General features: G+C 42.2%; 1 protein-coding gene across 4 annotated transcripts in view; it reads right to left on the minus strand.

Annotated features, from left to right (window-relative positions):
• The window catches only part of esrrgb (estrogen-related receptor gamma b), a 38,713-nt gene that overhangs the window by 19,780 nt on the left and 4,230 nt on the right, over positions 1-14,703 (minus strand). For 3 of the 4 annotated variants that reach the window (XM_034580209.1, XM_034580207.1, XM_034580208.1), the window contains exons 2-3: positions 7,800-8,215; positions 3,696-3,812 (exon numbers count right to left, since the gene is read on the minus strand). In XM_034580209.1, coding sequence (XP_034436100.1) covers positions 3,696-3,812; positions 7,800-8,202 — 520 coding nt within the window. In that variant the 5' untranslated portion in view covers positions 8,203-8,215. Of the gene's footprint in view, positions 1-3,695; positions 3,813-7,799; positions 8,216-9,409; positions 9,490-14,703 lie in introns of those variants that run through there. The other variant, XM_034580210.1, reaches the window with a different exon arrangement.

Below are 14,703 nucleotides of genomic sequence, written 5' to 3' on the forward strand. Positions count from 1 at the left end.
CCCCTGCGTGTGTAAGAGGCCACGCCGCAGCACTATGCCACGATTAAATGTCCTTTTTCCTTTTAATTGAATGCCATCACTTTCAGAGAATCACCCACTGGGCCACATGCCGCTGTGGCTGTGATGCCGCATCTCAGGAGCGGCAGGTGGTGGAGGCTACAGCGTCAAATTCCCCCCCCTCACACACGCGCACCGACTGTCCGCATCGACAGCTTAGCTCGGCCCGCCGCAGACAATGCCCCGCTGTTTTTCCTTTAAGCATGCGCTAATAGGTTCAGCTTTATTTCTGAAGCAACCAAGTTTTTTCTGGCCATGAGTCAGAGCCCCGGTGTGAGATATTTGGGCCGGGATGAAGACATCAAGAGTGGACGCAGATATAAATAGTAACTGTAACGACAAAACAATGGATGACCCTTCAGTGTGGGATGAACAAACATGGCTACGTCAGTGCACAGCGAAGTTGGTGAAAGTGAACCAGTGGCCCTGAAGTACAGTCTTGTGTTACCAGCACAGATTGCAGTTAGATGCTGCTGGCTTCTAATACGAGACGTGCTGGCAGAATAAAACTAAATGATATCACCACGCTTTTATTTTTAGGACAAGTGGAGCCTATAAACACACTCTGTAAATATTCAGTGTGGATGATATTGGGTCAAACTCCAGAACTTGGCCCGGTGAGATGCTGTGTCAGTGGCATCGGAGAGCAAATAATGTCCTATTGAATAAGTGTTAAAAAGACAATCACTTCTAAGAAGCTTCTGTTTGTTAACTGACGCTGTGCACACCACCGGAGACAAAATCATGACAACAAAGCCCCTTCAAAGCCATTTTCAGACATCAACTCCAGACAATGTCCGGAAAATTGGGTCCTGACATTGTCTTTCACATTTGAAGAACGCAGCAGAGGATTGCTGGTCAGATGCATATTCACAATAACAATCTGCAACATTCAGGTGAGGGGGCGGCGTCTGGCATGATTGTTTACTTGTTTACAATACGTCCTCTTTTTCATCCTGAGACACTTATTTTGGAAACGTCATAGAAACAAGAGCTTTTTCCGGCTGTATTCTTACATGAGCTAATTTGAAGATTTTCTCACATACAGCCATTTTTTTCAGGAATGTTCAGCAAAATCTCAGGACTGCAGTGCATGTCTACAGGCAGCTTAGAGGGAGCTCAATTAGCCATTAGCAGCTATGAATATACAGACCAGTTGTCACTGGATTACTTGAAACTGAAAACAACCTAAAAACATGATTCTCTGGCGATTTCTGCAGGTTTGACATTTGTTTACAATGGACATCTGGGATAGTGAAGAATATGCAAGTCACGTAAAAAAGTCGGTGTGTTCTTATGCGACTGAGTTATGCTACTAACTGCACAAAAATGGAGCACAAATAGTTTAAAAGCACCTCAACTGCCTCCACATCCACTGCTGCAACTCCGACTGTTGACCGTGTTGATGCCAAATAAACATGCATGAAGTAGTCTGACCCCAACTCCGACTACAATAACTAACACCGTGTTGATTTCAGCAGGAATGCACGCAACTGCCCCTTTCACCTCCGACAGAGTCTTTACTCCAGGGGAGGCTCGACTCGGAGTAACTGAAACTCGAGTAAAAAAAAATGTGGGAGTGAAATACATAATATGTAGTTCAGCAAATAGATGACACATAATACTACCGTGATTACACAGTGTTGATTGAAATATTCACGCATGAAACCAAAACCAAAACAAAACTACACATACATATTGTTATGCACATTAGCAACTTAATTAAATAGCTATATTCCTTTTCTTTATTGAATTTACTGTTGTTGACAGTGTGTTAGGCTTATTTTTGAAAAATGTACGGATCATTTATTCGTATGTATTTGTTTGCATGCACATACTGTATATAACAATATATTATTTTGGTGAAACAGTTAGAGATGTCACTAAAAGAACGTTATTATTGGTATTTTTTAGATCTGGTGTCCATAAAGATAGAATAGATATGTACAATGTCCAGATTCAGCAATGAATGTGTTTTAACAATTAACAAAAGCATAACTTAGAGATAGAGTCTTCCAGTGAAACGCGCAGTTTCAAACGCAAACACCAAAATTCTATTGGCAGGATTCTACCCCCCCGCACTCCGAAAGGTCTCTCAGTTCTGGGGAAACAACACATACAGGAAGTGAGGTGGGATGTTCGGAACGCATTTAGCGGATCAATATGGCCGGCAAAGTGAGGGGAAGGGAGACAGACAGCGAGGGTGAGGGAGAGAGACACCCAGAGCCCATGGGAGAGCGAAGTCTTGGGGGAACAGCTTGTGCTTTTGAAGAGTACGGTTACACATCCCTCTCGGTCTTGGTGGGAACATCCAACTCAGCAGCTTTTTTCCACACGCCTGAGTTGAACAGTGAGCGGCTCAGGGGTGTGAGGGGAGGTCAGCGAGGCATGTGGGTGATGTCACCGGTGTCTCCCTGAGGCAACAGCTGACTTTAATATCTGATCGCTGACCAGTAATTTAGCCCTCACAGTCCGAGAGATAAAAGATAGAAGCCTCTATTTTAATGATTTAAGTATGTGGTCTACAGAGAATTCGGGGTGTGTCCAAATGTGCGAGTTTTATAGGGGGAAAAAGGTCGCTGCACCAGATGCATGGTTTAAAAAGAGATGGACCGACTCTTAATTAGTCATGAGTGTTTTTTTTTGCAAAACATGCAACGAACCAATCAGATTTCTGTCTCCCAGTCATTTTAAAAGTCAGGTGTGCTTATTATTATTATAATTATATAATATAACGCTTTGATGCAGAGGAAATGGTTTCAGTTTGCATACAAACAGATCATCTCAGTGCACATGCTTCGTGCACAAGCCTATGTAAACGCATTTTAATAGCATGATAAGATACCCTTGAAATAACAGTGAAACACTGCGCCACTGACCTCAGTGCAGGTTTTTGTGGGTCAAACGTGCAATTGCTTTCCACCGCCTCAAAATATCAATGTACCTGACCACACTTCATTTTAAGACCAACACACCCGTGGGTGCTCACAGGGGTGCAAGTGCATTTGCTATTCAAACAATGTGGGCGCTGCTTGGGAAATGAGAATAGTGTCAGTCTGAAACTCACAGTCACTTCTGTTGCACTTTGCAGAAAATGTAAGATGGGGCCCAAAGTCTAACTTTTAGATTATATTGTTAAACTATTGTATTATTGTATAAGACTGACTTTAAATTATCTAAAAAAAACAATTCTCTGTATAAAATGTATGTGGTCCCACAGAGGGAAACTAAAGTCTCTATATTATAATAAAATACAGAAATTACAAGAATGAGAGTAAGATTTTATCCTCACAACAATAATGAGTTGTCTTTTCAATGCTACTTTTGTGATTATTGAATTGTTCAGCCCAATGAGCTCTGTTTAAAATCTCACCAGGGCTGCAGCTAATAAAGATTTTTATTACCAGTTAATTCGAATCTATAAAATGTTGACGAAGTAGTGAAAAAAGCTTCTCAGCGTGAATTATATTAAGCAACAGATATAACAAAGAGAAATGCAATAATTCATCACTGATTACATTTCTGTCAAACATCTCACTGCTAAATTGTTCAAGAGGTAAATCTCAAACTTAGTGAAAATAAATAAGGAGACGAACACGATGAACAAGAAATTATTATAAAATAGAACGAGGGCTCACCTTCTTTCAACATTCCAACTTTAAGACATTTCATGAAGCGGCAGGCTTGACACGATTTGCGTCTCCTTTTGGTGATCTCACATTCGTTAGTGGCCGGACAGCTGTACTCGATATTCCCTGCAAGAGATACAAAAGAAACAATGTCGTCGATGATTCTGTTTGCTCATCGAAAAATAGGAGTTCATTTTAAAATAAAAGATAAAAGCAAAGAAACGAAGATAAACACCAGATACAGAAACACACACACACACACACACCTGTACCAAGGTGACCCTGTGGGACTCTAATGGAGGAGAGGACAGTTTAGTGGAATTTTGATGGGACATGTAAAAAGCACCTGCCCACCCCACGGGCCCACCCCCATTTTGATTCCCAGATAAATTAGCTTCATTAATGCAGAGCGTCCTCTCCCCACGACCCCTTCCAGCCCATCCTTCTTCACCCAAAGGATGATGGGAAAGCTGCCCTCTCTCGACAACACTGAGAGATGGACGCACGGCCGAGCGTTCTGCATAATGTTCTCCAGTAAAGACCAAGAGCTGCTATTAGATTGGCCGATCCGAGGCTCCCGTATCATGTAGCAAAGCTCGATGTATTATTCAAGTCTGTCTCGACGGCAGTTGGCTCAGAGTGCAAATATTTCCTATGCAATTTAATCACTCTGGTCCAAAAACAGCCAGAAATGCAGACATATTGAATCTGCTGCCATGTAACCGCTGCCCCGTCTTTCTCACCAGGTTCCGGTTAACCTTTTTTTTCTTCTTTCTGGATCATTACTCGCTCACTTCAAAAGTTGACGTGACCCCAAGAATCCAATGACAAATCCTCCCAAGTATCCAAATCCCTTGATTGAATGTTTAAGTAATGTCCTGTAAGTCCAGAGATGTATTAATGATACCTAAAAACAGCAAACCAGGTGTTGGCTGCCACGGACCTGCCAGACGTGCTCCGCCCCACCACACACACAACCCCCTGTTGGACAAGGAGAAGGTGCCAACATTTGTCAGGATCCCTGGAATCGATGGTGCCAGCAGGGTCACATGCACAGCGAGGGGCCCGGGGCAGCGTGCCAGGATGCTGGCAGAGGCTGCGGCCGGTTTCAGGGCAGCTTAAGTCTTTTAAACTGAGAGGCAGTAGCAGGGGGAAAATATAGTACACTGCTGAGCACATGTGTGGATAAAAGACACATGCTGTGTGCCAATTCTGGAGCACACACTAATTGCACAGTGCATGCACTATATATTCAGAGTCATGGTATGTTTGTAATGCAACGGCTTTGTCCAGATTTCCTTCTACAAACGATTTCTAAACAGGTTTTGAATGTGATCACACAGGAAACGTGTGCTAAAGGAATCCTTCTCTTTTGAGGGGGCTGTTGATGTAAACTCTTAAACACCAAAGCAATGCTCAAAAAAGAAATTAACACAAGAGAGATGCTGGAACATACAACTGTGTATTTATTTGAAAGCTTCTTATAAGCTATTGAATTGAATATTGAACTATTTGTGTTTTTACACTGTTGCTATGCTGTTATTTACAAATTTCTAAAGTCTAATCTGTACTTTTCTGCTTCACTAATTGCATTAAAGCACATTGAATGACCTCTGTGTCAATGCACTATACAAATCATTTTTGCGTTACCTGTAATAAAATGAATGTATACAGCAAATAAGAGATCGTATGATAATTACTATATAGCACTTAATGTGGAATTCGGCTACAACTAATTTGCTATTTTGTGCGAATAAAGTAATATGTGAGTTAGCTCACATCAATCCATCTTTAATTTTGAAAAGCCAATGTGTGAATGGTTGTTTCTGACTTTTTCTTTTTAAGTATACCTGAACCACTCCTCTCATAACCTGCTTATTGTTTTGTATGGAATTTGGACACATGGGTATAGTTAAGGTTTCCCTCATTGTCTTTTCACTTGGCTAACCTTGTCTTCATCATGTTATTTATTCATAAAATCGTATCCATATATATTATAAATAACATTTAACATTATTTAAATAAACAAAATAATTGAATTTATTATTTTAGAATTCAAATCGATTTCCTTTTTTTTTTTTATTAACTTTATTCCTGAATGGATCAGACAACCTGTATGTGTGTGTGTGTGTGTGTGTGTGTGTGTGTGTGTGTGTGTGTGTGTGTGTGTGTGTGTGTGTGTTAAGGTGGGGTAGCACCAGAATAGTCTTAAATTGCCTACCTCTAAAAGCTCACTGTCGGCATACCCTCTTAGTTAATCAGGTCTTGTGTCCACCTTTATTCCTCAAAGGACATTTCAACCACTCTAATATCCTTCCTTAACCTCTCTTATTTTCCCTCTAAATTTTGATATATTATTATGCCATGCTATTATCCACACGCTCATCTCCACTCAAGCTGGACCTCTCCTTGTCCTCCTCCTTTACCGAGGCCGGGACCCCCCTTCCTGATTACCATTCCATTAAAGCAGCTTCTCCTTTCAGTGAATGACCATGTCCCTTGTCCCTTGTCCCTCAGCCTTTTATTTAGAGGACTCCTCTGTGTCTCTCTCCTCTCTTCCCTTCCACTGTTATTGCCCCAACAAACACGTGCCTGAGCTTCTAATTGGCCCCCCACCATCTCCCATCTACCCACCCCCCCCTTGGGTGGAGGGGCCCGGGGGCAAAGAACAGATCTGCACCTCCCACCCTCCTCTCTTGACTTTCTCCCAATGAAATGCCTGGTTCTTAATTACAGTCACCCAACACTGATTGTTATTGACTGAAACTCCCGTGGCTCAGGACGAATGACGGACAGATTAGGTTCATTACGGGCCCGTCCTCCACAAAGAGAGGGCGAGAGAAAGAGAGGGGAGAAGAAGGAAGAAGACACGGAGCAACACAAAGTCACACATGAGGACTATTTACAGTCCGCACCGTGTTGCTGGTCAGATTTGGACACGTGCGGCCAAATAATTAAACACAAACTGGTAATAAAGATGAGACTAAAAGCTAAAGTTGTGCGGGAGGTTTATATTTGTGCCTTCAAATGCAAATAAATATCAGACAGAACTTTTGAGCTATTTAGTCAAATTGTCACGGCAGTTTTTATGCTTTTTTCAGTGTAACTGTCACAAACATTTTTTCAGCATCACAATTTCAACATCTGAAAATGTGTGTAAAAACCTCTCTTACTCTAGTATATAAGGGAACTTTTGTTTCCTGTCCGCTTTGAAAACTCTTCTTTCCCTCCTTTGAAATTGCTTGATTTGTGAAAAAGTGCAGTACAGGTGGTTTCATTGATACATATTCATGTTTCTGCAAAATGTCAAGCTTTTGAGTATCTAAGCAGCAGCTCAGGAAAAGTTATAATTGTCAATTAGGTCACTAATTTAGATTTTTGGTGTTAAACTGCCAAAGCATGAAGATAAAGAGACCAGCTTTGTGTAATAAATCATTTTTTAGCAGCATTGCACTAGAATGATTTTGTCAATAAAATTCAAAAGGGGAATTAAGAAGATGCTTTGGTAATTTGTATGGACGGAAAACTTTTTTGAACTTTATCCAAAATCTTTGTGCGTTAATCTGACATTATGTCACAGAGAAAAAAGCGCTGCGGATAAAAAAAATTCTGCATCTTATTTTTTGGCAAATCATCTCCGTCCAAGTGATTATGGTGGAACAGCTCCAGCACATGGCAGAGGCCGTGCCAGAGAGACGCACGAGTCAAATGAACATGCATTAAAAAATAAAAAACGCAAAAACCCAGAGCGGATTTACAGTCTGGGTCTAATGTCTGCTGCAGACACTTGTAATCACTGCACTGTGATACCAGCACTGAGGCACATGTGGGACACATGATAACGGATTCCTCACCAGGTCAATTTCGCTGTCCTGGTAATCACAACTCTCATGGTAAACCTAATAAAATGAATGATTTATTACAAAAATAATCCTCTTTTGCATTGTGACAGTGGTGAACGTACAGCTGGGTTAAACAGGTAACACCTCAAAATATTCAACCACCAGCGGAAAAGACAGAAAACACAGTATTCCCAGATGTAACTGAGAGCATAAAGAATTGGAAATGAGCTCAGGTGAGTCAAAGAGAAATGAAAAGGAAAGTGAGAAATACCTTGTATCGTCCTTTTGAAAAAGGCTTTGCAGGCCTCACAGGAGGCCACCCCGTAGTGGTACCCCGAGGCAATGTCGCCGCACACCAGGCACAGCCTCTTGGGAATGGCATTGAGCATGTACTCGCATTTGATTGGCGAGTCGTCCGCCATGCTGCCGGAGCACTCCTCGTAGCGGCGTAGGCAGGCGCCGCCGCCTCCCAGCATGCCCGGGTTGAACATTGGCGGGGAGTCCAGGGCGTGCGAGCGCACAACACCGACGTTGACGTAGCCGCCGCTGGCGTCGGAGTTGCCGCTGGGACTGTGGTGGCTGCCGGTGTCGACGAGTGAGGAGGAAGGACTAGAGGGCTCGGTTTTGACGTAAGAACCACAGCTTGAGGACAGATGTCGGTCCTCAGAGGGCATTCTGGTTAACAACCTGGATAAACACAAACACAGGGACAGTCAGTTTTGGTTCGGAGCAGCTGAACCACTGTAAAATTCCAGAGTGATACATGTTGTTTTGTTATAAAATGTTGAGCAACCTGGTAAACACACAGAAACAAACTCTGGGAGGTGTCAGCAGCTGGTTTCGATTTGACCCTCAAAACCGGGTAAGCAACACTGATGACGATCAAGGACCAAACATTCAGAGAAAATCCCAAATCGTCTCAACTCGTGAAACAACTGGAGAGACAAGATCTTTCCAACATCAGTGAAAAGGAAACGCCTCATGTGCTCGTTTACCTCACAAGCACATTAGAACCTCACATGAGAGTCAATAGGAAATCATAAACCTGCAGCATCAATGATAACACACCCACTAACAAGCCTGACAAGATGTACTGAACGCTGCTTCCTTCCATCATCGCCTGATTACCCGGCGAGAGATTCATCAGCTGTGATGGAGCGCACCAGGTTCATCCCCAGTTTGATAGATTATGTTACGGACGCGACCATTAATGTGTTGGAATGCCAAGTGATATACTACAGTAGCTTACTTCTCTCCGGCAAAATGGTAACTAATGACCATGTCAACAGATGCCCCATACATCTCTGCAAAACAATGCCCACAATGGGTCGGCTGCCAGGGCTAAGTGAATGAATGAAACTTCAGAAGACTGTTAATGGACGGAGAGAGGCGTTACACTCAGCATATGGGGGATCATGGGTAATACATGACCCGATCAATAGCGCTGGTTGGTTTGCCAGTGGACGGTGCCGGGTTACGATGGACGTAAGTGAGATAATGGAGGCAGAGGAAGTCTGAGATTAAGTTCCATAATCCTTAATTTCATTATGAAGTTTAGGAAACGAGTCAGAAGATTTAAAGAAAGATTTGACTGTATATGTGTATTTTCTTCTCTTTTGTGTTGTTGCTGCACGGACGCCGTACAGACCGTGAAGCCGTACATGTTTTATAAAGGATAAATCAAACTGACTTGACTGGAATTGAAAGAGTATAACCACAAAAAACTGCGTCAGGCGCCATAAATTATGTCCAAACCAGACCATTTGAAAGGTTAACAAAGAATCTGAAGGACCTTTTTTATTGCTTATATGCTTAAAAAACCTGAGAATAGGAACTTTTTCATAGCTAATTTAATTGTTGGAGCAAAAAGACGATGCAAACCTTCTTTATCTGCCAATGCTTTGTATGTCGTAGTGTTTGCAGGGGCTTCAATATCAGCCTCTCGAGCATGCACGAGTCTCGGGTCTGTGTTCGAACCGCTGGCTCCGTCCGTCACTGCTGCTGTTACACAACTCCAGGGCTACGTGCTGGTAGATATTGTGTGAAAGCTGTGGAAAGCCGCGTTAAGCAGCCATGTCTGCAACTAACAAGAAGCCAATGCTGGTCGGATTCCTCGGAACTTTTTGTCTATTTGCTGCTTCTTTTTGTTGTTGTGGTCGGAAGTGTATTTTCCCACCGTCCCCCCCCTCTTTGCATACGTGTTTATATAAAGCCATGAAGTCATCAGGCCCTGACAACATGAAACCTCCCTTTTAACTGCTAACGGGTAGCGGAGGAAGGCGGGGGAGGGAGGGCGGGAGCAGATAGCCTCTACCCCTGGGCCCAGATCAGATCTATTGATCCTCTGCTTCCTTCCTGTTCCAGATGAGGCATGAAAAAAATAAGCCCTCCTGTTACAGGTCCCAGACATTCCTTATGCATTTTTAATCAGCCGGGACTGTTAACATAGTGCGAGATGGAGCGATAAAACATAACGTTAGTCTTCGTTTTGTGGCGGTTGCGGTTTATAAAAGATTCACGGGACTCGTGTTAAATCTTGTTAGCAGTCAGCAGCCAGCGTGCACCTATAGTCAACTGGAGGGTATATTTCCTCCCGTCTGAGGGAAGTGGAGAGAGAGAGAGCGGCGTGCTAACAGTTAATACATCATCGCAGCCAGATAGGGGGGGATTCCCACAGGAATAGTGCGTTGTGGCATATGTAAAAAGTAGTTCATTCCACACTTAGCACACAGTAACGCTGGGGAGATGTTTTTTTGTTACGGTTTAATGGAAATTTCTAATAGGTCCTTTCAAATCTGTCGAAATAAAATAATGGCACCCACCGCCGATTCGTTCGGACGGAAATAGCTTCATAGTTTCATAATTTGGTTTCCCCCTCTTATTATGAAGAGACAGTTTCCTGAGCGCAGTCTGACGCTCAACAAACTGCCCAGCTACCTTGGCAACACACACACACACACACACACACACACACACACACACACACACACACACACACACACACACACACACACACACACACACACACACACACACACACACACACACACACACACACACGGATGCGTTGTACCTAACGTCTAATGGGGTGGTGTTTGCTCCGCTGCGCAGAAAAATGGTACAAACCGAGCAGACAAGCAAGACTCATCAGACAGACGTGAAGGTCACCTGCCTTCTCTGTTCTGCTGTTCTTTGAGGCCCAGACGCTCCCACAATGGACACACACACACACACACACACACACACACACACACACACACACAAACACAAACACACACACACACTGAAAGAAAGAGAGCGTCTAGACACAACTCCATGTAAAAACTAGAGAGCTTGTCCAGAATGTTTAATACGAGCCGGAAGCTGCCTGAAATGCCAGTGACCACTGTTTTTTTTTTTCTTCTATTTTTATTTTTATTTTTTTGGTGTGAAAATGTCCCGCTAGAACAGCTTAAAATCTCACATGTTTGTGTGTGTGTGTGTGTGTGTGTGTGTGTGTGTGTGTATGTGTGTGTGTGTGTTTTGGCATGCCCCTTCATACTGGCAGTGCTGCAGATCCGCTGCTTCCCTACATAAATCCTGAATCCATCCACCTCTTCTCTAAACCATGAAATACGTTTTCAAGCCCAGAATTTCAGCACAATAAATTTTAACTGGAGGAGAAGAAGAAGAAAAAAAAAAAAAAATGAAAGGCATACTCAAAACAATCCTCCACAATGACCTTTCGTTATCTGTCTCTACTTGAGCGAAGGGTTAAGAAAAAATCTAGATATTTTACCGTGTATTTTCCCTCCGAGGGGAAATATTATTGTTAAGCTCGGGGTTAAGCTTGTAGCGAGGAGCGCGGCGTAAATCACGGTGCTGAACACACAGTCGAACATGGAAGCGCAGAAGGACAGAGGCAAGGAGCCATGCATGAAATTAGTTCATTAATCTTTCTATGATAGGCTGTCCTTGTTTGGGGCAAACTCTATCAGCTTTAAACTGAGTGGCCCCTTCCTGCCTGACACATAGATTACACTGTTAGTCCGCGGCCGGGGTGTCTGGGAAATGAATGGTCACGCGAGCGGGGAAAATGGGGTAGCGCGTGTCGCCCAAGTGTTAAGTAGTAACAACAACACGCGCGTGGGCACAGCGTTAGCACAAATGAAGGTCATCAAAAATTGTGTGCGTTCTGCAATTTAAATGCATGATTCATACGCGGCTGTGGAGAATGTGGTTGGCTTTTTTTTTTAGAGAAGAGACATTAGTTTAAATAGATTTAGAAAGAACATGAAGGTAAAATTGATTTTATGATAGAAAAGAAGCATATTTATTAAAGTCTGAAAGCGGTGTCTTCATTTTGGGCGGAAAACCTGAAGTTTAACTCTTCAACCTCTCAACCGTGAATTAAAATTTTACATTTAAAATACTGGTTACAACCTATGAAGACATTTTTTTTCTAATTTGTTGTGTCACTAAAGCATTTTTAATCCTTTCTCTGCTCATCAGTGTTAACTGGATGAGATGACTTTAGAGTAATTTACCTCCCGATCAGCATTTAAACAAAAAACTTTAAAAAACATATTAGACAGTATTTTCTTTTTGTAAAATGTTATTTCCGTTCTAATTATATTATATTTGATTTGTTTGTGCCTCCTTTCTTTTCGTATCTGGTTTGTTTAACTCTGTGCGATCATGTTTTACCTGCCTGCAAAATAGATTGCACTCATGGAAGACAGTTTAGACAACGAATTAATATTTTCACTGTTGATTAATCTGCAGATTATTTTATTGATTAATCAATTGATTATATGCTCTATAAAATATCAAAAAAGTTTTAAAAAATGTCCATCAAAGGTTCCCAGAGACAAAGCGATATTTACATAAGACATGTGTTGAGATATTCAGCTTATTATCATGATCAAATCAATATATGCTTTATAGGTGTGATCGACTGATTTGCTATTCGGTAACTAATTGATTAACGTAATGATTAGCTTTAGAAAAGTTATCATTTACGCTTTGTGCTTTTATTGTGGAGGTTTTCTCTGGTAGTTATTCTCTAACCATGCGGTCCACTAAATCAGCAAACTCCATTTATTGAAGAAGACCATGGGATACAGTCGAAAGCTCAAAGAGGACCTATGTCAGAGATTTGTGTCTAGATGTTGAGAAATAAAAACCCCTGCTCTTTGAGAATTTTATTTTGAAAATGACATTTTTACTTTTTTACTAAATCTATTACCACTACCGAGTAAGTAAAATGTTTTTATTGTATCGATATATTTTGTTTCTCCCCACATACACTCACACACAATCACACACACACACACACTTGTTCACAGAGCCTCCACTATATGGCCTCTTCAATGTCACTGCCACGAGGGGAGATTGCATAGATTTCCCACATGGATGATGTCTCCTTACCTGGACTATCAACCCCCCACCATCTACATACTGGGTCCACCACCACCTCCAGGAAACTGCTCTCTCTGCAAAGTCAAACACTCCCCTAACTGCCTTTTAAAAAGAGACAGAAGAAGAAGGAGGTTACGGAGGAGAGGGGCGGGGGGGGGGGGGGAATAAACGAGCAGAGACTTAAGCCGTCATTGGGAATCAGAGGGGGACTCATGAGGGACAGTTACGATATTGATTTCATAAATAAACAGAGATGGCCATCGATCCTAATGTTATTTTGCATTTCAATTACTGCCCAGAAACATAACCTTCAAACGTCTGCCTCTCCACAGTAATAACATCCACTGATAATCACGAGCCAGTCTTGTCCAGCGCAAATTGGCTTTTCTCTCCCTCTCTCTCTCTCTCCCCTCCTTCTTTTTCCTTTTTTTTTTTGGGCCAAATGTGTAAATGACACAACTTTGCATTTGCCTAATGGTATTAGGGCATGGGCTGAATTTCAAGTGAGACTCAAGCTGATACAGTAAGCACTCCAGTCAATTGACACAATGCAAATTAAGGTGCTGAAGAGGAATTAAGTTCACAATGTGAGACGTTGTGAAGCTGCGACGAGGACCATTAAATTAAACATGCTGGCTGACCCACACCCCGTGATTAGACAAACTGCATCTCTCTCTCTCTCTCTCTGTGTGTGTGTGTGTGTGTTAATTTCATTTGATCAATAAAACAAACTCATTGGAAGAAGTCTCGTCTCCTGCCAGTGCTCAGTCTGAGCCACGTTCATATTTTGATTGAATAGCGGCAGCAAAAAAAACGCTTCCATCTGCATCCTGATGAATTCAGAGTCCTTGACAGGCTGCCTAAAGGATATATCTATATCAAGAGGGGGTCACGACATCTAATGAAGTTAGTTCTCCTCTCATGCTGTCACACAGCACCACTCTACCACCGAGCCGGGGCTGGAACCCCATATGCAGCAGCCACCGCCATTAATAAACATGACAGTCTGAACACTTGGAAAACAGCGTCGTGACTAAATGCAGCGGCGAGAGTCTGCGTTTTGAATTGTTTTTTTTTAACTCTGGCGATTTTTCCTCAAACTCAAAACTGGTTGTGAAAGAAAAGTTGGAGCGAAGCAGCATTTTTTGTGTGTGTGTGTGAACGCAACACAATGTCCACTGTCCCACCACCTGCTCCCTCCATTCGCTAAGTTCCCAGTCGACTTCACCGGTCCCCGGACTATTATCAAACTTTAAAACGGGATTTTAAAGTTTTAAAACTTTACCACGACCACACAACTTACACTCAGCGGCAGTTTGACATTAGGCGCAGAGAGGAACTGAATTATGTTATCAAGACTTACATATTAAAACCCAATTTACAATTTCTGACATTAAAAAAAACACAGATTAGGTGTAAAGACCAAAATTGGTCAGTTACATATCAAGTATCACCTCATAAATCAGTTACTAAATACTCCTAACATGCTCTGGCACTTTAAAATCCCCACCGCCGTGAAGTTACAATATGTTCTTTCTGCATCAGATTGTTTTTCATGTCAGTTTCTGGAGAAAAACCGTAAGACGAACGTCAGTGGTTGAAGACTAAATGTAAAATTCCTGAATCTGCACGTTTACTGACCCACATCAACAAGCAGCTCAGCGAACATTTCATTCTCATTACTGAAATATTCTCCTGTAATTCAATGAAGATGCCTTAATCATTTCCTCTCGATTGAATGTTTAATGTGGCGCTCCGTTGTCAAGAAAAAACTG

Source organism: Hippoglossus hippoglossus, chromosome 24 (assembly GCF_009819705.1).
Source record: "Hippoglossus hippoglossus isolate fHipHip1 chromosome 24, fHipHip1.pri, whole genome shotgun sequence".
Taxonomy (NCBI): Eukaryota; Metazoa; Chordata; class Actinopteri; order Pleuronectiformes; family Pleuronectidae; genus Hippoglossus; species Hippoglossus hippoglossus.